This window comes from Molothrus ater, chromosome 15 (assembly GCF_012460135.2).
Source record: "Molothrus ater isolate BHLD 08-10-18 breed brown headed cowbird chromosome 15, BPBGC_Mater_1.1, whole genome shotgun sequence".
Lineage (NCBI taxonomy): Eukaryota > Metazoa > Chordata > Aves > Passeriformes > Icteridae > Molothrus > Molothrus ater.
Window position 1 is genome coordinate 7,750,365 of NC_050492.2, and position 22,453 is coordinate 7,772,817.

At 44.8% G+C, this 22,453-nt stretch overlaps 1 protein-coding gene across 1 annotated transcript in view; it reads right to left on the reverse strand.

The window, feature by feature from the left end:
- The window catches only part of PDLIM4 (PDZ and LIM domain 4), a 44,557-nt gene extending 38,184 nt beyond the window's left edge, over nt 1-6,373 (reverse strand). The window contains exon 1 of the mRNA XM_036391952.2: nt 6,261-6,373. Coding sequence (XP_036247845.1) covers nt 6,261-6,353 — 93 coding nt within the window. The 5' untranslated portion in view covers nt 6,354-6,373. The remainder of the gene's footprint in view (nt 1-6,260) is intronic.
- Between the last annotated feature and the right edge of the window lie 16,080 nt (nt 6,374-22,453).

Below are 22,453 nucleotides of genomic sequence, written 5' to 3' on the forward strand. Positions count from 1 at the left end.
TCTTTGCATATGCTAAGGGTTTCTGAAGTGTTTTGTTGCTTATGGTAAACAACAGCATTCAGAGCAGGGTCAGCATCCTGCAAACCTCCCCTCTGACAATCTCCTCTGTTGTTATCGACCAGTCCTGGAGTCAACTGCTCAAAACAGCTTTCTCTTTTAGCTGAGCACTGCCTATATCTAATAATTAAGAATAACAACTTTAAATAATCTTCTTTATTCTGGTATATTTTGTTTTCTGAAGCATGGGCTGTAAAATGTCATTGCCACATAATTTGCTATCAATCCACACAATATGTAAAACTACTTAAGGCTTAATGGGTGTGAATGCAAGTTGCTCTGGTTGTCAAGAAGGATTGAGTGTGGCTGTGAGGCATCTTGATGGTGTTTGGAAAACTCATTGGCTGAAATCCTGTTGAACAGCACTTTTTATTTTTTTTTTAAATACAGCTGTGTTCTCTGTGGAGAGAAAGCAAGTTTTGTTTTGGGCTTCTCCTGGCTGGAAAAGTTCCTCAAAAGCCACACTGTGGCTTGACATCTTTGCTGTTGCTCAAGTAACAGAGTGAAACCTGTGTTTGCTTGAAGTTTTTGTGTAAATTCTGAAGTAGAAACCAAACATAGCCTTATCTACCAGGGCCTGGGGCAAGTGGGGTGTTAGGGGCTGTGTACAAACCCACTACACGAACAAGCTCAGTGAGATACGGGGTTTGCTCTGGCACACATCTGGCACTGATAACAAATCAAGCAGAGTATTTTTCTGTGAACCTGTTTGTTTTAACCTTTTCTATCAACACTGCTAGATCTTGAGAGAGCTACTGTTTTCTTTCACACTTGAGAACCTGTGGTTACAGATGACTTAAAAAATAAAAACGTTTTTACTAAGTGCTTGGGGATCTGAGAACCACAAGTCAAGGCATTTTGCGAATGTTGGAAGAAGTTGGAAAACAAATTCAGTTAGAAATACTATATTGCTCCTTCTAGGATTTCCTGTGACATGTATTTCATCCTCAAGCTATCAAAAATGAAAATAAATTGCATTGGTCTGCATTAATTCCACACAATTCATAATGACATATTTGTATAAAAATTAAAGGACTTACCCAATTTCAGGAGGACCAGGATTATAACCATCAGCTGTATCACACAGCAAAAAAAGTTTAGGAAAAAAAGAATAATTGCACATAATTCCCCCTGTATACTTCTTGCACCAACAGGAGTAAGCCTGTTATCTAACTATTCCCTTTAACCCACTTTATCAAGTGGGATTTAAGTGCACACTTCTACAAAATAATTTTGAATACCTGTCCCAACAGGCAATCTTTGAATCTTTAAGGGAAGCTGACATCACCACCATTTGAAACAAAAAGAAGGGGGAAGGAAGAAAACCCCAAACCCACAAATCCCAAATACCCAGGGACACTGACCCCATGCTGCTTTGTCCAGCCTGGCAGAGGCCTGGCGTTTTCATGGGTGTGCTGGGTTTATTTTGTTAACTTGCCCCAAGGTCAGACCTTGCCTACATGGATCTACTTGAATCATTCTTTCCACCTGCTTTCCCACTCAGGATTATCAGGGTGCTTAATTACAGTAATTAGTATTAGGTTTTCATTCCAGTATGTTCCACCACTACTGTTTCCTGAACCAGCACAAGCATTTATTCTCCTTTTTCAGTTATTAAACAAAGCCTCAGCCATAGAAACACTTCAGCAGCAAATATATTTTGACATATTTCTGTTAGTTCTTATCTGTAGCTCAGATTAAGTGTTCTGTACCAGCACAGCTTCACACTTAAACACCCAAACCTCTCGGCCCTGGGTTTATAGGAATGATGAGAAAAACAAAAACCGACTAGCAAAAGTATTTCCTTCCACTTGAAATAATCATCCCACTTGAAACACTGTAACAACTTTACTGTGCAACCAAGTGAGGGATGGCTTTCATCCCTCAGCTCAACACAGACAGCAAACCCAACAAAAGTCAGCAGAAATCGGGGGGGCCATAGTTAGAGGGGCTTCTTCAGTCCATTTGGGAGCTCTGAACAGAGTGCATCATTTCCAGCTGATAAACTAGCAAATACATAAGAACTATACAAAACAAAAAACCCCACATTATGGAAATTGAAATCCTCCTAACTAGTCTCAAACAGAGACAAAATTCCTGTTCCTTTTGCTGCTGTCTCTGATCCTTGCCTTCTACACCAACACATGCAGAGTTTCTGGAGTAACCAAACCTGTTACTGCCAGCCCTGGGGAGCCCCTTCTGCTCAGCCATCCCACCCACACAAGAACAAACCTCCCAGCCCTCCCCAGGTATTATACCACTGAGTTCCCTCTGCATTCACACAGGATCACAGCACAGACTTGGGCATTTGCTGGCTGCCCTGACAGAGTCAACAAAACCACTTTTACTGGAATTCCTTCCTCAGCAGAATTCTTTCTCGAGTATCCTAACCTTTAACAGGACACATCTCTGCTCAAATGTGAAAGCTGCTTAAGTTTAAAAGTCAACCTTAACTCAAACAATACCTGGATAATGGATTGCAGACCAATTATTTCTCATCCTTCTTGTGTTACAGTTCCAAGCCAAAACTGAAACTTGCATTTTTGCTGCTCCTCTAGAGACCAGCGGGTAAACTAATGTTGAAGCCAGCAGATAAAGAAAACTTGTATTAAAATCTCATTTTAAAAATACTGGAATTGGTCCACTTGTCAATTATCTGTTTATCCAAGTAATTAATCTATGATTTCAAAAAGAGCAAGTGCATGGATTAACACTGGCAGAACTGGGCAGATGATGACATCAGCTGCTCTAGGAGCAGGACAAGCAAGTTCAAATGATTAAATGCATTCAGCTCCTCCAGTTACGCTCATGACTGATTATCTTTTAATCCCAGGCAAGGGGGTAGATCAACTGTGATCCCACACAGAACCACAGCACCCACTGATGTGGTTACAAGCACAACACTGAGAGCAGCCAAGTGAGTTATTCCATTCCTGTTCCTGAGCCATGGCTGCAGGTCAAAAGGAATGTTGTCACTGGAATAAGAGCCACAGGGAACCCCCTTTCCCACAGGGGGCAAGCACAGCACCCAGTATTGGCCTGCTCAACCAAGGAAAAGCAGCTACCAGAAATTTAATTAAATCTAAAAACCACTTTCAAGTCATTAAGGTCAACTCGAAGCAGATCTTTTGGATCATTTCTTACTCCCATAAATATCATTAGGAGGAGTAACTATTAATGATGTGATGTCCTACACCTACTGTTAGCTCACTGTAACAGTGGCTATGAAACAAACTGAGCCCTGTGCTGACAGCACACCACTATCACCCTCCAGGGCTGCATGCCCCCAAACCAGCCCAGCCCTGCTAATATGGGTCCTCCTGAACATACAGGAAGAAAGAGGATAAAAGGGTATCTGTAGCACACCTAACTTTTCATGTGACTGTATGAGATGCCCTAAGCATGCCCTTCTGGATTTGCATTTATCTTTAATACCAAAGAACACAACAGCCCACCTGGAGCCCTGGCCTCTCCAGGGCAGAGTTCAGCATCAGCTGCTCAGCAGAGCAATCAGATCCTTACCCCTTGTCACTTAAGACTTATCAAATCACAGAGAGAAGTGAGCTGTTTTCAAGAAAAAAAGACCATTGCTTAATGTCCTGAGCCTATTAGAGACAGCTGCAAGGGACAGACTAAATACCATCAGCACCTGCACAGCCACAGCCACCTCACAGGGGCTAAAAGGTCGAAGTAAACCATTGTGAAGGAGGCAAGTTCCATCCCAAAGCAGGACAGGGTCATTGTCATGTTCCATGCTAGCAAATCTATATATTGTCATTTATCTCTTGACAATAGTTTTGTAGACCACCTTCAGCTTTGTCCCCTGCCCAGCACCACTGTGCCTCCTCCTGAGCTCACTCTGGCAGCTCCTTTCATTATTTCCAGCCTCCAGCACCCAGAGGTGAATGTGGGTGGCCTTGGATGCTGAAATCCCAAACTGCAACCTGATTTCCCAACATAACCAGGTAGGATGCAAACACCTTGTGACAAGTTGATCCTCAGCTCCCTTTGGGCCAAGCATTGGGACACAGCAGTCCCACACCCCTCAGGCAGCCCAGCACACCCAGCACATGTTGGCATCCTGGGCCCACAGCTGGATGTGGGAATCTGAGAGTGTGGTCCTGCCTCCCAGCAGGGTTTCTGCCTTTCCAAAGATGTTTGTAATTTAATGGCATTTTAGTATAAAACAAATAAAACTGAAATTAAAGAAGAAAGGCACTTTGAAGGGAAGCAGAAGTCAGCCAAAAGCCTCCACAATTAGCAAGAGTCTCCTGCCGTGAGCCAGGCTGGGCAAAGGGGATGGAGGCTTCTCATTCCTGGAGACGGGAAGCCCCCACCCCCCTTGCCAAGATTTAAAGCCAGAAAGAACAGATTTCCTGGACAATTACAGAATAAAAGGGAATATGGCACCACAACAGCCATGATCAGTGCTCTGCACAGTAGCAGGGTTGCACAGAGCCACCACCAAGCAAAGCCCAGGCTCCCCAGGGAGCCCTCCAGCAGCCCCTTCCTGCATCCTCATGGCCAGGAGCTGCAGCAGAAGATAATTCACCAGCTTTAACATTTTCAGGTACTGTTTGCAAAGCAAGTGAGGTGTTTTCTTGTGTTTAGAGACTAGAGCCTAAGCAGAGCACCCTACATCTAGATTTACACCCTAGTGATTTGTTTCCCACCCTCTGGGAGCAGCTGTTAGAGTACAGCACATCAGAGCATCAGCCCACTCCTCAGGGGGAACAGAATTAAAAAAGGATCCAATTTAAAAGGCTGCCAAATGGAATAACACCCTACATCTGCTCCTTGCATTACAACTCCTGGTGATCCACAGCAAGACTGGCCTGAGGAGAATCATCCTCCTCACACCTCCCAGGTTTGCTGAATCAAACAAGAAATTTGGCAAGCCACCTATCTAGGCAGAAGCAGACTTAGGTTTTTCTTGTTTAATATTAAACCAGTTTGGTTTTTTTTTTAAAGTAACAGGAAAACTGGCTCCCTCCACTGAGTTCAGATGTTCACTTCCACAACAAGAACATTTCTACAATTGCTGGGAAGTGATTTTTGATACATCCCATGTTACCAGAGGAGAAATAGAATTCTCCATGTCCAGGAGGCTCAGGCTGAACCCCAAAAGCTGACTGCCCCTCTCACAGCACATTGCAGCAGCTGTTTGGAATACAGCTCCCCCGGGCTGCACAGCCAGCCCCACCTGCACACCCACCTTCCCTCTCCTCCATCCAGCTCCTCCTGCTTCTCCTCCAAAACAGCCCTCACTGGAGCACTGGGAAAGGGACAGGCCAAAGTAAAAACAGAAACAAAGCCGTGCAATAGACATGTTTGAACTCAAAGACAAACTAAACCTCTTTAAAACACACTCTCTTCCATAATTATTTCTCTGAAACTCAGGATCCGTGTTTTGTCTTTTCTGTCACAGCTTTGGCAGATGAATGAAAAGACAGCAAACAGCTTGTGCGCATTACAACAGTATTTTTAAGTTACAGCTCCTTTCAATTGCACTCAGTGTTTGTTCCAGAAATTCAGCAGCAGCTGCCCAGGGCTGCAGAGCCCGACATGCCGGGCAGGCAGAGCAGGGCAGGGACACTCAGTGCCCCAAGGAGCGTGCCCAGCTCGCACCCAGCACCTCATCCATCACACCGCCGCGCCGCCAGCCTTCCTGCACGGGGGATGCTTTGTTTGCACACGTATCTACACACAAAGCCTACTTCAATCTATCTGGGGCGTCTTAGCAAAGAATTTTCCAGAATACATATTTGTGAGGTCAAACACAAGTGTGAGTACACTTACACAGTAATTATTACCAGCCCACATAGACCCCAGAACACTGCAGCCTGCATGGAGAAACTTCTTGCTGACTTAACTCATGCCTTCTTTAAAAACCCCAACAGCCTGTGAACTCAGTCCAGGGCACGAATCCAAACCCTGCGAACACTAAAAACTTTGAAAGCAGATCCTTATGAATTAACATCCAAAAAAACTAAAGCAGGGAGAACGCTGTAACACTGGGGAAAGCAGCTGAAACAGTGCAAAGCTCAGAGGGGAGCACTCATCTGAGTGCATATAGAGTAATTTCGAGTTGAAAAGAGCCCAAGCGCTGCCACCCGCCCGGCCCGAGCAGAGCCCGCCCGGCTCCGGGTACCACCCGCCCGCCCCCATCACCTGCGGCCGCCCCGCTCCCCCTCCGAGCTCACCCTGGAGATGGTCAGCGGGGCGCTGAAATCTTTACCGCCCACCAGACGAAAGCCCCACGGCGAAGGGCCACGCAGGACCACCGAGTGCGCCATAGCGGCGGCGGCGGGCGCTCCCTGCCCGCGGACTGCGGCAACTCCGAGCGCCGGCACGGAGCGAGCCCGAGCGCCGGCCCGGAGCGAGTCCGCCTCCCGGCACACCCCGCCCTCAAGGCGGGCCGGGAGGAGGGATGGACCCCGCCCGGCTGGCCTTGGGGGAGCTTCGGCACGGATTTTCCCCTGGATGCTTTTATAAGTGGGCTTCGGAGCGACTACTCACAGTGGTCAAGTTGCAGTACTTTACTGGTAGTTTGGTGTGGTTTTGGTCAAAGCCCCCCTCACAGCAGTTCCATCCCCTGCAGTGCAAGGAAAATGATGCAATAGGTCAGTAAACGTTTGGTTGTGACTGTTTTATTCATTATAATAAGTCTCCCGAATGAGAAAAAAGTTCAAGGAAATAATCAGATTTGGTTTAAAGCGGTTTGTGAATCTTTCACGGTCGTCACTTGGACAAAAGGTAAACTTCCAGGAAAATAATCGCAGAATCACAGAGTGGTTTTGTTTGGGATGGACCTGAAATGTCATCTCAATCCAAACCCCTGCTGTGGGCAAGGACACCTTCCACTATCCTGGGTTGCTGCAAGCCCCATCCAACCTGGCCTTGGACACTTCCAGGGATGGGGCAGCCACAGCTTCTCTGGGCAAGCTGTGCCAGGGCTTTGTCACCCTCACAGGGAAGAATTTCTTCCTAATATCCAATCTACCTCTGCCCTCTGTCAGTTTGAAGCCTTTGCCCCTTGTTTTGTCCCTCCATGCTCCAAGTCCCTCTCCAGCTCTCTTGGAGCCCCTTTAGGCACTGGAAGAGGCTCTCAGTTGTCCCCAGAGCCTTTTCTTCTCCAGGCTGAACACTTCCAAGTGTCTCTGTCTGTCCCCACAGCAGAGGTGCTCCACCCTCAGAGTATCTTCATGGCCATTGTACCCCAACATTACTGTGCCTTGCAGTGGTCTGTGGAGCAGCACCTGGCCCTGCAGAGGATCTCAGTTTCCTGGTGGCACAGCTGGATCAGTGACAGCTGGATCATTGGAGCACCATGGAGATGTCCATGCTGCCAGTGAGTGTCGAATGGGATGGTTTGCAGGCACAGAGTGGTGGGTTGCAGGTGGGGTGGGTGGTCAGCAGAGCTGCAAAGCATGTCCCCTAGAAGCTGAGAAAAGATCTCCAAATATCTGTAAAATTTCTGTTTTTTCCTGGAAAGGGCTGGACCAGAATTTCCCATTTGAAAAAGAAGGACCTAACAAAGAGTTCATTGTTTAGAAAGTCCAGTTTCATTGAGCACCTTCTTGCTGCAAGTTTGATTTATGTGCCATTTGCTGTGAATGCTCTTTGCTCGTGACACAGGAAGGTTTGTGTGACTGCCTCAGTGCTGTGCCCATTTTCTGGGCTTTGGTCTGAGACAGGAGTCACAGCTGTGACTTTCAAATAGGCTCCTGAGCTGTCCTGCAGCTTTGGGACACAGCAGCACGAGTACAGTCTACAAGCTGTGTCAAAACCTGAAACACAATACACTTGGTTTGCTTTGCTAGAAAGGTGCCTGCAGAGGGGAGGTCCAGCTGCAGCCAATACCAGCAGAGCTTTCCCCTGCTCTTTGTTCCTCACAAGAGCTGCCTTCACCAACAGAGGCTACACAGGCTGACTTTGTCTGGGTGATGAATCATACCTCCTTATTCCTGCATGATATCACCCAGCTTGCAGAAGCCTGGGAGTAGGCTGGGCTGAGGTTTCTTGCTTGTGTTAGAAAATCCACCCAGCCAAACAGCAAAATTCCTCTCACAGAGAGCTGGAGGACTGGTTGTGTCCCACCTCTCCCGCTCTCGCTGTTCAACATCCTGATGAAGAGGATTCTCTGAAGGACAGAGTTAAAAATGTGCACAAATGCAGCGTGTCAGCAATGGCATCTCCTTCCTCTTGCAAGGGAAAAGAAAAAATTCTTGCTGTGAAGGGCACTAAGTTTACTGGAAAGTAGCAACAATAAACCAGAGCTATGGAAAAAAAGAAGAAAAAAACGAAACCCGCAGTTCTGTGGAGTCAAACATTTCCCACTGCCACTCGCTGGAGCTCCATTCCCTGGGTGGGTTCTGAACTGCACCCTGCTGTGAAGGGCAGCTCTGCTGTGCAGCAAAGCTTCAGGGGTTCCAAGTAATTCGCTGGCAGAGGCAAAAGATGATCAAAACACAGAAATCCCCTCCATTAGAGTATTCATTTCAAAAGCAGACAGGAAACTGCTGGCTCCGAGGCACTTTCTCTTCAAGGCTTTTTGAATGCTCAGCCCAGATCACTCCTATGGAACTGATGCCTCATCTAAAACTTAACCTAAGTAGAACAAATTAGCCAAATTGGTATAAATTCGTGGGTGTATTTATTCCAAATGAGATTATATTCCAGAATACACTACACTGTGTGAAGTAGAGGCAGTTTTACTATGAAGAAAATTATATGCCTTTGAATTGCTCCTGATTGAAAGTGTTCACATGCAGAGCAGCTCTCAGGATTCAGAACTGTATCAGGAACTAATTTTGCACCCCTCTGTCATAGACGTTTTTCCACAGGATGCAGGGAATGAGAGCATTAGCTAAAGAGGTCCATGGTTCACAGGTGCCCCGAGTTCTCTCAGCTGTTCTCACCCCTTTTCATATGTGCTTTCTTTGAGCAAAGCAAACATGAGTCTGCAGTCTACAAAGGACCCAGTCAGCTCTCACTTCAACCACCTAAAGTGGGCTCATGAATTTCTGGTTTTGTCTTTGATAGAATCATAGAATCACAGAATGACTTAGGTTGGGTGGGACCTTAAAGATCAACTTATTCCAACCCCCACTGACAGGGCTACATTCCTCTAGAACAGGTTGCTCAGTGAGAATTTTTCAATTCTATTTTAGGTAATTTCTAAAATCTAATTGGAACTAATTAAGAGAAATTAACAGGACCAACAGCAGCTGAACCTTGCTGTGGGAGCAAGCCTCAACATCCACCTGAAATGCAGAATTGCCAATGTGCTCATTCTTCTGCTGAGTGCTGAAACCCGACAGCGAGCTCTAACAAAGACCACACATTATTCAAAGGGAGGTCAAACATGTTCATGAATTCAATCTCATCACTTTGTTCACTTTATCTTTCCTCTCCCTGATATTTTCCTTGATATTTGTTTCCAGTAGTTTTCCACCCCAGAGACTTATCACCTCTTTGTTTCTGTTTTTGACTATTCCATTCAGGCTCTACTTCACCCCTGGTGACACTCTCAGTTTCCTTCCTTTGTTATCACAGACTGACTGGGTAAACTACAGATCTTTATGTCCCATTTTCAATGAACATTCAGGTTTTCCATCTGCCACCCTCCCAATGTTTAGCAGAGGTCTGTGTTTATCTGAGAGTCCTGATAATGACCCTTCAATGGTTTGTTTTTGAACATGTGTCCATATGAGGGTGATTTAAAGCATCATTATGGCTTGATAGCTCTTCTCCAGGTCAGGAGATTTTCTTGCTTGTACAAATTGCCATCAGGGCTGTTTCTGCTCAGGGCCATTTCAGTGGCTGAAGTTAGTCATGAGTTATCCATCCCTGGAAGTATTCAGGGCCAGGTGGGAAAGGTCTTGGAGCAACCTGGCCTGATGGAAGGTGTCCCTGCCCATGGCAGGCGACTGGAATGAGTTTTAAGATCCCTTCCAATGCAAACCATTCTGTGGTTCTATGATTTAAAAGTAGCTTTAGGCACCAAACTAGCCATTAGCCTGTGGGTTGGCCTTACCAGCAGCCACACTTCTGTTAAAATTTTGTGTCAGAGGCACGTGGTTTGTGTTTGGAAATCATTTGTTGTGAATGGTTATTTTTATTTTTTAATGCTGGTTACTCCTCTTCATATTTTTGATTGGAAAAGGTCCCTAAAAGTGATGCTGATCATATGAACTCAAAATCCTCGTGGGAACAAAAAACTCCAAGCAATGTTTCATGGCATTTGTGCAATTTGCCCTCCCAGTAGTCAGTGTTTCTCAGAGTACAATCTCTTTTCCTTTCTTATATTAATCAGTAATGCTTGATTTTTTCATCTTAATTTCCATTTCCATTGCCTGAATGAGTTCTTTCTGGTGCCTTCCTATCCCAAGAGGATTCACATACAACACATTCTCAAGGGTTCCAGTTTATTCCTTTACTTAATAGTTTAAAAAAAATCCCAAAGCCTCATCATCCTGTGAACAATTAAATTTGAAACTTCTAACTTGGATCAAGTACAAGCAAATCTCAACCCTATGGCAGCTTTAGCTGCAGGTTTCCAAAGGATTACTTAATTTATAGGCTTTGCAGGATCTCTCAGATCTGAGTTATTATTTTGGCTTTTGAAAGTTCCTTGGCAGATGGCCAAGTGTTGGGAACTGTCATTCTGAATTCTGTTTAATTCATTTGTTTGTCTAAATCATTTCTAAGAAGTTTGTCTCAGGGATCTAAGCATCCCGCAGAGAAAAACCCAGCTGTGATAGAAACCATTAGGGTAATGAAAGAAATCTCATTCCTCCAGTTGAGTTTCTTCTCTGTAATCACATTCAGGTGAAGAAGCCAGCTGCCTCCCAAGGCTTTGGAGATTTAAGGGATTGAAGCAGCCTGGTCTGGTGGAAGGTGTCCCTGCCTATGGCAGGGTGTTGGATCAAGATGATCTTTAAGGTCTTTTCCAACCCAAAACATTCTATGAGTCTATAAAAACTAAGAAGCTTCACTGTGCATGGCCAGATTAAGCTTTGATTTGCAACACTATGCAGCAGGAGCAGAGTCACAAAAGGGACAAAGGCAAATCCTTTGGTTTACATTCAGAGAGTAAAATGCAGCAGGGTCTGACAGAAAATGCAGTTTATTCTTCTATTCTGGCAAATATTCATGAGACAATATTCTAAGTTATTCTAAGTCTTGCTCATCAGGTTACCAGTCATCTACCAGAACTTCACGTGCTGGGGTTCTGTGACCCCTTAAGCAGCAAGGACAAGTCCCTACCTCCCAAATCCTGCAGACTAAACACAAGATAAGAGCCTGTGATGGATTTCCCAAGGGGAACACCAGGAAGCAATGACACAGCATGGCCAGCTCACATCAGAGCTCAACAGCAGCTTGTCCTTGATAATGGCAGCTCTGCAGAAAGCTGTGGACAAGGACAAGGCTGACATCAGGGCTCAAAGGGAGGTCACAACATGTTCAAATGTTACAAACAAACCACTTCTAAAAAAATATATATATATATATATTCCCTTCTTACTGATTCTGCTGGAAAATGAATTGGTTTCATGCTCATCCTATTCTCAGTCTCACTTTCCATCTCAGAAGTCAGAGCAAACAGATGAGCAAGTGCCTGTTAGGTCACACCTGACCCTTCTCACCTTAATCCCCAGACTGAGATTAATGCTGTGACAAGCCAGGCAGCACAGAGCAGGCAGGGGACTGTCCTGCTGCCCTGCCACACTCACTGCTGCCACACCAGAGCAGATCCTTGGCTCTTTTTCACCTCACCTGCATAGCTGCAAGCCCAGAATATAGGGAGCAGATGGAAGGAGCTGGTCTGTTTGCTTGGAAGGGGCATGACCTCCTCCCAGCGGGTTCAGCTGCTGCTGACAGCAAGGGCAGGATTAACCCTGGCTCTCACCCTGCCAGAGCTGGAACCTTTTCACAGCCATGCCACCATGACCAGGGAATGGCAGTTGAGAAAATCAAAAGAAATATTGGCATAATATTGCAAGCAGAAGATGAGATTACAAGCAATTTGCTGTTTCTGCAAGGATAATTATGGGATTAAACTGATTGATTTCCCATCAGAAACGGTGCCTGGAAGAACAAAGTCAAAACCTCTGGTCTAACGTGAATCACTTCACTGAGCAGCTAAACACTGAGATTTTGTTGGTTTTTCTCTTGTGAAATCATGACAGATGTCAGCTGTTGCTATATTCTGCAAACAATTTTGGCACATTTTTCTTTCACACAGTAGAATCCAAGTGACTGTACCTATCCAGCAGAAGAGCTCCCCAGCCTTTCCTGGGGATCTCAGCATTTATCACCCTCTTTCTTGACTCTGTTTACAGTGATGCATCCTCTTTTGGCTGTTGTACAGCTCCAGAATGCAGACAACTGGAGAGAATTAAACTGAATGTTCCCAATTTATGCAGGTCAAGGAGAGTTTGCCTTTTATCCTTCAGAGATAAGTACAGCAAACTAACTCTTTTTGAAAGGCTGAGTTGAGTTCCACAGATGCCAGCATTAAGATTCAATGATCACAAAGGTTCCTGTAGATGGATTTCACAGGAGTTTCCCCATTCATTTCAGCCTTAAAGTGATAGGGACAGAGGGACAAACAGTGTGCTAAGAAAGAGGGAACAAGTTTTGTGATATCCCAGTATGTTCTGCTGGAATTGATTTAGCCCAGTCCATCACTGCTGTCTCACCCCATGTAAAGCATTCCTGCTGTGCTGAGGGTGTTCCATACACTCCCTGGGGAGGATCCAGGGGGATCAGTTCTCATCAGTGTAAGAGGCTGTGCTCTGCAAAGTGTAAACTGCATGGTAGGGGCAAAGCAATGCTATAGGATAGCTCAGGGTGTGAGGACAGGACACAGCTCAGCTCAGCTCCTGGAGCAGATGCTTTCTCCCTCCACTCAGGCTGTGCTTCATCACTTCCAGCACTTTTGCAGAAATGTCTGTAGAGGCCCAAGGCATCTCCTCACACCGAGGTTCGACTCACTAATGCACATTTGTGTCACATCCTAGGGAAGGGAACATCCCCTAGAAGGACATGGAAAATGCAGTGCATAACTGGGGGTGTTTATCCTGGAGGAGAGAGGTATGTTTAACAGTTTGAACTCTCCCAATTTCCTGAATTCATCGGTCCATCAGAGGAGGATTTCCAAGAATCTTTTGAAAAATACTGTGCTTGAACTTTGAGGTGAAATGCTATGAGGTGCTCACACTGGACAGAAGATTAAGCATTCATCATCCATGAGCAAGAAATGAAGAAACTGAATAATACAAAATGAAGAAACTCCTTCCTGATGTCATAGGCTTTAGCTTACTCATTTTTTTGGTTGCTGTAAAAAAAACAAATAGACTAAGCCTTCATCTCACTACTAGGGCTTGCAGGCCAGAATTAAGATGCTTTGGTGCCCAAATCCTGCCATTTCTGGGAGATAATCTACTGGGCACCAGCTGAGACCAAAAGCAGGCAAATAGCATGCCAATAGAATTTTAAATATTTCTATAACAATTCAAAGTTGGTCTTCTGAATTACTATGTCTTGTCTTAGTTCTTTCTTAATATTCCTGAAGTTTGCACTTGTGCACCCAGATTTCACAAATATAACAGCACAAATTCCAAACCCTGAACACTATTGAATAGGCAAAAATAAATTAAAAGTAATTGCCAATATTTATGTTCTAGTGTTCTAGCACATAAGTAGGAATTCATAAATGCTTGCAGGAATGTAACATATCAGCCTCCTTAAACAGTCATATCCTGTTTCTTTTGTTTCCTTTTCTGCCTTTGCAGTGACTGTTGCTACAACACCATCCATCACTGCTCCTTTCATCTGTCAGGCCCTCCAGCCACCCGCCCACAGCTCCATACCTGTTTCCCCAGGTCTGAGCTGTCTGGATTTCCCCCATGTTTGCTGTTTCAGGGTGTAGATGCTTTCCCTTTGCAGCTGGAGCTGTGTGGGCAATGAAGGGACTGCTCAGGTTCCTCAGCACCCCTCCTGTACCTGCTCAGCTGGTTGCATGAATTGGGTTCAGTCAAGCAAGATCAGATTTGGCAGGTTTTGTCACAGGGCATTCATAGTGGGGACTGAAGTGATGGTTAAAAGGACCCAGTCTAGGCTGAGACTGGGAGGCTGGTGGCTGCAGGCAGAGGACAGCATGCATCAACATCCCTGTTCAGAGAAGTTCAAGCAAGTCCTTCCTCTGCTATTATTAGGTTCTCAGCACATTAGTTTTGTGGCTAATCAGCTGCAGGATTCTGCTGCTGAAGATGCTCCTCTGCTCTCTCCAGAATGTTGCCCCAGGATATCTTTTGGTGCATGTTCCTTGAAGAAACTGATGCTGCATAAATGCTAAATTAATTTTCTTTTCCCCCTCATTCCAAGTATCCAGTTACTGGGTTGTGGAAAAGCTGAGCCTGAAATAAATCTTTAAAGTACTTTGAAGGATTTGTCATTACTCAGAGAAATAGGTCTGACATTCACTTGAGTGCAAGGAAGTGGAGGGAACAAAATGGGTTCCTCAGAAGCTTCCTCAGCCAGGCCTAAGCTCTGCCTTGGGCTCCATCTGGGCAGCTTAGGCTGAGAGAGCTGTGTCACATGATTTGGAGGAGGATTTGCCCTTGGAGCTTAAAGAGCCTGGATGACATTTAAGAACCTGCAAGGCTGTTTGGTGATACTGCACAAAGCCTTATCTAGCAGCACTGCAAACTTTGATCCAAGATTCAGTGATGTCAGTAGAAAAGATCCCACCAGTGATGGGGGGAAGGTTGATTCAATGAGCACTTTGGCCATTATCCCAAGTGTCCAGTGGGCATTGGGATCACCAGGGACTCCACCTAAAAAAGGGTCAGGTCTCACTGTTTCTTTTTTAACACATGCTGCCCTGTATGTTCTTCAGCCTTTTTCTGCTTTTCTTAGGAAAGGGTATTGTTGTTGTTCTATTATTTCTCTAGAGTCCCATAATGATATTCTCAGACTTCTAAAGTCCATACCTTCTTGTTGTGTTCTTATGGCTGCCAGTCTTCCTTCTCCTTCTCCTTCTCCTTCTCCTTCTCCTTCTCCTTCTCCTTCTCCTTCTCCTTCTCCTTCTCCTTCTCCTTCTCCTTCTCCTTCTCCTTCTCCTTCTCCTTCTCCTTCTCCTTCTCCTTCTCCTTCTCCTTCTCCTTCTCCTTCTCCTTCTCCTTCTCCTTCTCCTTCTCCTTCTCCTTCTCCTTCTCACTGTTCTGTCTCAGGTCAGGGCCCCTCTAAGGCCCTCCCTGACTGGCCATCCTGCCCCCTTTTATCCCAGTTACCTTCATTGGTCACAGCTGCAGCCCATCAAGGACAACCAGGACCTCTGGGGCAAAGCCTCTATACAGATATTCAAATACAATTCCTCTACTATAGGGTATGACCTGACTATGGAATAAAATGCCTTATGTCTGACAAAATAATAAAAATCACTTAAAATCCAAGGAGCATGAAAAGCAAATGTTATTAACATTGAACTGTTTGTCTGCTTCAAGCGCAATATTACACTGTGGTAATGAATATAGGTCTGTACTTTAATTTATTATTAAGAAAATAGTACCCATCTGCTACTCTAACCTAGGCATTTAAGAGCCTTCTGCAAACATTAGCTCCAAATTTGACCTCACACATACAATAAATTATGTTTAACAAATAAATGAGACTGTGGCATCAAATGGTTAAATAACGAGTTCCAAGACAAACAGTCATGCTAGAAATTGTACCAAGTCTCCTAGTTCACTCTACTGTGGTTTAAGCAAATGATGGATGTGTCTGAAAAATCCACTAGGGACTGAGGGTCCTCTTCTGTCCTATCAATTGTCTGAGGTCCAACTGGATATACAACCGGTTAGCACAAAGAGCTAATGATGTTCCACCAAAGGTATTTCATCTGTTAAAGATACCACAGAAATAACACTTGGTTGCCAAAGAATAGGATATTTTATGAGTGTTTAGGCATGCAAGGTGAGGTGTCACAAGATCAAACAGAACCTAGCAATTCTGATGCTCGTAAAATTAGCAAGAAAGGTGAATCACTCAGCTTTTAAAATTCTTCCATGACTCTAATTTAAAGATTTAACATGGGTTGGGTTTTTTTGTTTGTTTGTTTGGTTGGTTTTTTTTAAGTTGGCTTTAAATCTTCACAGTGCTCTAAAACTCTTTATATATTCTCAGCAACCCCAACATCAATCTGTGGATGGTTCTGCTGAGCTTAGCCAGAGGGTGCTCTGCTGTGCAGCCCTGTGCCATGGCCCCAGCTTGCCTGTTCCCAGGAAAATCTCACCTGGCCCAAGATCCATTGTTTTGTTTAGTTCACTCCAAAACCTTTCACTGCTTCCTTCAGTATCTTAATTTCAGCACTTCTTTTAAAACCATCAGTGTCACTGCCTAGGGAGAGAGAATACAAATACTTGGCACAGGTGGACATTTACTTTTCTGTTTTCAGGGATGTGGAGTCAGTTGTGCCTGTTCAGAATGTCTCAGGAGAAGCATGAATAGTTTAAACATGTGTTCAAGAAAGATTTTTAGTTTATGGGTCCCCAGGTATTATTCCAAGTTGTGCTTTGGTAAAATTTTTCAAATAGGTGTACTATTGTTCTTCTAAAGGAGACTGAAAAAATAATTGAGGACAGAAGGAATATCCTTCAGAGCACACTTTGCAGAGGAAGTGAAATTGCTGAGTTAGTGCTGGAGGCAGCCCAGCGTGGCTCCAGCCCCTCACCCTCCTGGCTCCCCAGGAAGCCACAGGCCAGCCATACTGCAGCCACACATATCATCCCAAAACAAGGTCAGTTTAGATTAGATATTAGGCAGGAATTCTTCCCCAGGAGGGTGCTGAGGCCCTGACACAGGTTGCCCAAGGAAGCTGTGGATGCCTGATCCCTGAAAGTGTTCCAGGCCAGGTGGGATGGGGCTTGGAGTAAAGTGGTCTGGTAGAAAGTGTCCCTGCACACGGCAGGGGGTTGGACTAGATAAGCTTTAAAGGTGCCTTCCAACCCAAAACATTCCATGATTCCTTGAGGGAGAGATGAATAGTGCTCTTGAAATGCTACAGAAAGCTCGAGCATCTTGGTGGTTTGTAAACTGAAGCTGGGATGGAGCAAGCACATAGCTGAGCTAACAGCAGAGAGCTTTGTTTGCATCTGCAGCCACTGAGCTCAACTGCTGATGAGTCACTTGGAAATGCTTTGCTGGCAGCTTGTCCCCAGGCAGCACAGAGCCTCCATCCTACCACTCCCACTGCCCCCCTGGTCTGTGGTGTCGGGCAGGGATGAGTCCAGCTGACAACAATAGATACCACAGGAGAAAATCCCCAAGAGTTTCTGCTCCTGTGAGGGATTTGACAATGGAAATAGGGGAAGTCCCTTCGCTGGACTTGGCAAAAAAAATTTGGACAGTGCTGTCAGGAAAATATTCTTCACTGAATGAGTGGTGCAGCTTTTTAGGTATTTTTTGTATTTTTGTAACGATGAAGACAGAATTAATGAGTAAGAGGCCCTTACAGCTGGTGTCCAACTCAACAGTTACAACATGCTGAGGGAAGCACACTTTGTCTTTCCTTTTGGACAACCAAATGTGGTATTTTTAGCCTAGCCCCATGGAAAGTTTTCTCCTCTGTAATGATGTAAGGTTCCTGTTAGCTCATCAGATTTGGTTGCCCACTGTAAAAAGACAAAAAGAGATAAAATTGAACACCCCATCATGTCTGAACCTTGGCTTATGTCAAGAAAAGACTTTTGGCTGCTGAATCAATCACTCCTCCACTCCTCTCCAAGTGGAGGAGAAGGCAGGACACAGAACCCAAACAAACCACAAAGCCTAATTCTGGTTTGAACAGAACTCCTGCTAATGTATCTCTATTTATGGAGTTGTTTGATGTTAGACAAAATATGAAGCTACTTTATGGCTGCTTCATTTGAGAGGAAATATGTGATGACCTAAACAAATACCAAATTCCACAAATTATACCCAGGTGGCAAATTTATTGTTCATGTTTTCAGAGGCCTTTTTTCTGTAATCCTCCTCATGGGCGGCTGATTGGCAAGGCTGGATCCCTGGCTGGTGTCAGCCTGTGTAGTTGTGTCCAGTGTATTCATCTCTGCTGATTTGTGCTAGCTAACAATTTGCCCCATGTATTTTCATGTTCTAGTGTTGGATGGGGCTTGGAGCAACCTGGTTTAGTGGAAGATGCCCCTGCTTATGGCAGGGTGTTGGATTGAGATGAGCATTAATGTTCCTTCCCACCCAAACCATTCCATGACTCTGATTCTTTGTAGCTAGAAATCTCCCCTTCTCCCAGCACTGTGTAACTCCACTATAAAGTGTTGTTAGGAAGGTTTTTTCTGTCCTATGTTTTTTCCTCTCATAGGCAACCAAATCACATTCACCTAAAGCATTCTATGCAAGAAATTAAAGTAATTTCCTTTGGGCATTCATTTGAGGCGTGTTAGTTTATAAAGAAATCTCATTCTCTTCCATCGCCCTTCCCAGGCACTTCCTTTGCATTCCTGGGTGTGTGTCAGTAGGAAATGCAGGTGCCTCAACCTTTGGCTGCTGGCAACCATCACCACAGGAGAATGAAAGTGTGAAGTTGAGTGCCTAGAATAGTCAGCCCAATGGTTTTTTAAATCTCCCCAGCATGAAAAGCTTGCAGCTTCTAATTATAGATGTTAAGCACTCTTTTAAAAATTAAAAAAAAGGTTTTCTATTGATGTATAAAACATAGAGGGTCAGTTCCTGGTGTGCTGTGAGCCACCATCAACCTTGGGACTTTTAACAAATGGCTGCTGTGCCCTGTCATGCATGGGGACACTTCTATGATGCTTTGTATAAAACTTAGGTTTTCCTTGTTGGACACACAGTCCCTTCTCTGCTGACCCACTCACTAAAAGCCACAGGACATTTTAGGTAGGTGTCCACAGAAAGACATGAGTTCCAGATGATACATCCTGCAAAGATGCCCCCAAGTAATTTTGGGGTGTAGAAAAAACCTTTCTGTCCCATTGGATGTGCCTGAGAATGAAGTTTCTGAGTGAGGCTGGGCCTAAATGGGGTTTACTTTGCTGAATGCTCTGAGGGGCCCCTAAAGACTTTGTACTGGCTCCAGTCCAAGCCACGTGAGCATTCCCGTCAGTGTGGCTTCTGGAGCAGCCAGGAGCAGTAATGGATTGCTTGCAATATTTCCCAGGCATTTGCTTTATAGTCACTGAAGACAAAGTGTATTTGGTTTCTAATGAAACAGGGATGTTTCTCAGCATAATGAAGTTCCTGTCCTTGTTTTGCTTTTTGTAGCCCAGCATTACGTGACACATAAAACCACCCCATTTGTTTTGCATTGACTGGAAATAAATTCCCCCATAAGACCACCACTGAGCAGATATTATCACAGAGGCCAGCCCCACTCCACATTCCTGTCTCCCTGGACCCCCAGCCCTGGCTTATCTCGCTGAAGGGCATTAGTAGCTGGGTGATGCTGGTGTGTTCATGCAGTGTCCACCCCGTGCTGTGCAGGCACAGCACACACTGCCTGGCATGGTGTAATGGTGTGTCCCATACAGGCACCAAGCCCCAGTTCTGTCAGGAATGTGTCACATTAGACAATGCCACAGCACATGTTTACTTCTAATTTCCATGGGCCTTTTTCAGCCATATATGCCCCATGCTCTATCCCACAGTACAGCTGGATGTGTAAATGTCTGTAACATTTCTGGGTGAGTGCAAATAAATGAATGTGCTTGTTGAGAATAGTGCTTTGTCTCATCCAGAAGCAAAACGCAACTATACCATAAACCGTGATCATAATAAATAATAAATCATATGGTGAATAAAATCATATGGTGGGTGTGAGTAGGATATTCTGGAATGGAGCTTTTAGTGTAAGATTTTTTTGTGGCAATAGTTCCTCTTTCTATGGCTGAGAGAGTCAGGATTGTTCAGCTTGGAGAAGAAGAGGCTCTAGGGAAACTCATTGCAGCCTTACAGTAGTTAAAGATGTCCATTAAAAAGAGGGAGAATGACATTTTACAGAGGCAGATAGTGATAGGACAAGAGGAAGTTGTTTAAAATGAAAAGAGGAGAATTTTAGATTTGACATTAAGAAGAAATTCTTCCCTGTGATAGTGGTGAAGCACTGGCACAGGTTGCCCAGAGAAGCTGTGGCTTCTCCATTGCTGGAAATGTTCAAGGCCAGCTGGGTGGTGTTTAGACCAACATGCCCATGGCAGAGAATTAGAACTACATGATCTTTAATGTCTCTTCTATCTCAAACCATTCTATCATTCAATGATTGTGAATGATGGGGGGAGCTGTGGGGCTCCTGTGGGGCTGATGGTGGAGTGTTTTGTCACTGGGACAGCTCTGTTGTCCCTGGTGTGTCCCTCTGAGCCAGCTGCAGTCCTGGCTTTTCTTCCTGCCCTGCTGGAAGTAATTTAAGCCAGAACAGATGACAAACCTGGCCCCAGGCCGGAACTGGTATGTCCCCCTCCCTGGTGACTCCAGGGCCAACAGATGGAGACTGGAAAACTTGTGAGGTGGAGAGAAGGAAGAACTGTTTTCCAGGTTGCAAAGCTGAGACATGTAGAAATGAAGTGACCTGACAGAGGCCTTTGGGGACAAAAGCATGGTCCATGTCTCTCCAATTGCAGTCCTGTGAATTCATAGAAACCCATCCTTCCTGCTCCCTGCATCTGTCACTAGCAGAGCCTTTGGGAGGAGCAGCAGGACTCAGCCCAGAGGGAATGTGCTTGGAGAGGTTGGCAGCTCCTCTCAGTGCTCCCTGATCTTCCAGCTGGGTATTTCCAAAGCACACAGAGAATTAAGCATGCTGTTATGGATGTTTTCCCCACAGAGCCTGCTTGAAGAACTTACAGGCTGTGCAGGGTCTCCATTTCCTCCAGTGTCTGGAAGTCACGTTAGGAGCACCTGCTTCTCTTCACAGACAAGAGCTAAGACACAATCCTATATTTTGCTGCATTAAATGAAGGGATTACTCCCTAAAGGACCCAGTACAGAATTCCTGTGTTGTTAAAGATGTGCCAACATTTTATTCACAAATCCTTGGTTCCCACCGAAGTTAGTGGAAAGATGGCTTTTAACTTGCTGAGACTGTGCTGGGGCCCTAAATGGAGTTCACTTCAGGATAATCCTGAGGAAACCTTCTTTTTTTTTTATTTTTTTTTTTTTTAATGTGGAAAGAATCATATATTCCACTTGCTGTGATTGCCAAGGAAAAAATATTAAGGGTTTTTTATTATTCTTTAGCTTGAGGCTTATTGCTTTTTTGCTCTAGGACCAGGTGCTCACAAATGTATGTAGGCTGGTCTACACTGTTGGTATAGTGCTACTATTAATAACAACCTGACCAGAAAAAATAATCTGATCCTGTTAAGAAACGTCTTACATAATTCTCAGTGTATTGTGTGTATCTTGAGTTGAATCCAACCAATCTTGATTAATTTGTGTTTGACTACTAAATCTGCAGCTGGAATTAAATTCATGACAACAGCAATGTCCTACAGAATCTGAGTTTCTAATAAATTAATGTAAATGTTTCATTTAAATGAATGCATCTTCCACTTGGATGTATTTTTTTTTTTACTTTTGAAATAGACTTAGAGGATTGTAAGATTTGCTCTTTATTTATTAATTCATTGAATCTAACCAGCAAAATTTTTGCCTTTTTGTGTGTGACAGGAGCCAAAAAGGACGTTATAAGTCTCAGACTGCAGCATTTTGGGTATCAGAGGCTGTTTTTACAGCAGAGGACAAGTTCAGGTTGCCATCAGAGCTGTTTATTAGGAATCCTGCCAATTAAATGCTGAAGATAGGCTTTGTGTTTACATCACTTGGTTGTACTGGGCTGTGCTCACCCTGGCTAAACATTGTTTATTTTCAGCTGCTGCCCTCTCCTCCCCTTCCAGCTGTTTGAATTGCTGTGCCCCAGCGTGAAATGCATGGAGGCATTTTAGCCAGAACCCCCAAATTCCTGTCACCACCTTCACGGTGGTGGCAGCTGTGAGTCCTGACTTGGAAGAACAACACTGAGAGGCTGGAGCCAGCAGTGCTGACCTTGGCTGCTGAACCCTGAGGAGCAGTGCAGGGAGCAGCTCCTTCTCTGCCCTTCCCTGTGGCTGGAAAGTGCCCGTGGAGTTAGTCACTCCCACAGCTCCTGTGAGCAGCTCACTCAGCCTCTTTGCTTGCTTTAGTCTGGAGAGTCCCTCAGTTAATGAAGCTTTGCCAATTTGTCTCAGCTCACTGCTGGCCCCACGCAGTGACTCGCTGCTAATTATTTCTCTGAGGAATCAGAGGTGGTTCTGACACGTGGATTTTTACTGGCACAGACATCACAGGAGTCTGGATTCCATTTCACCCAGGAACC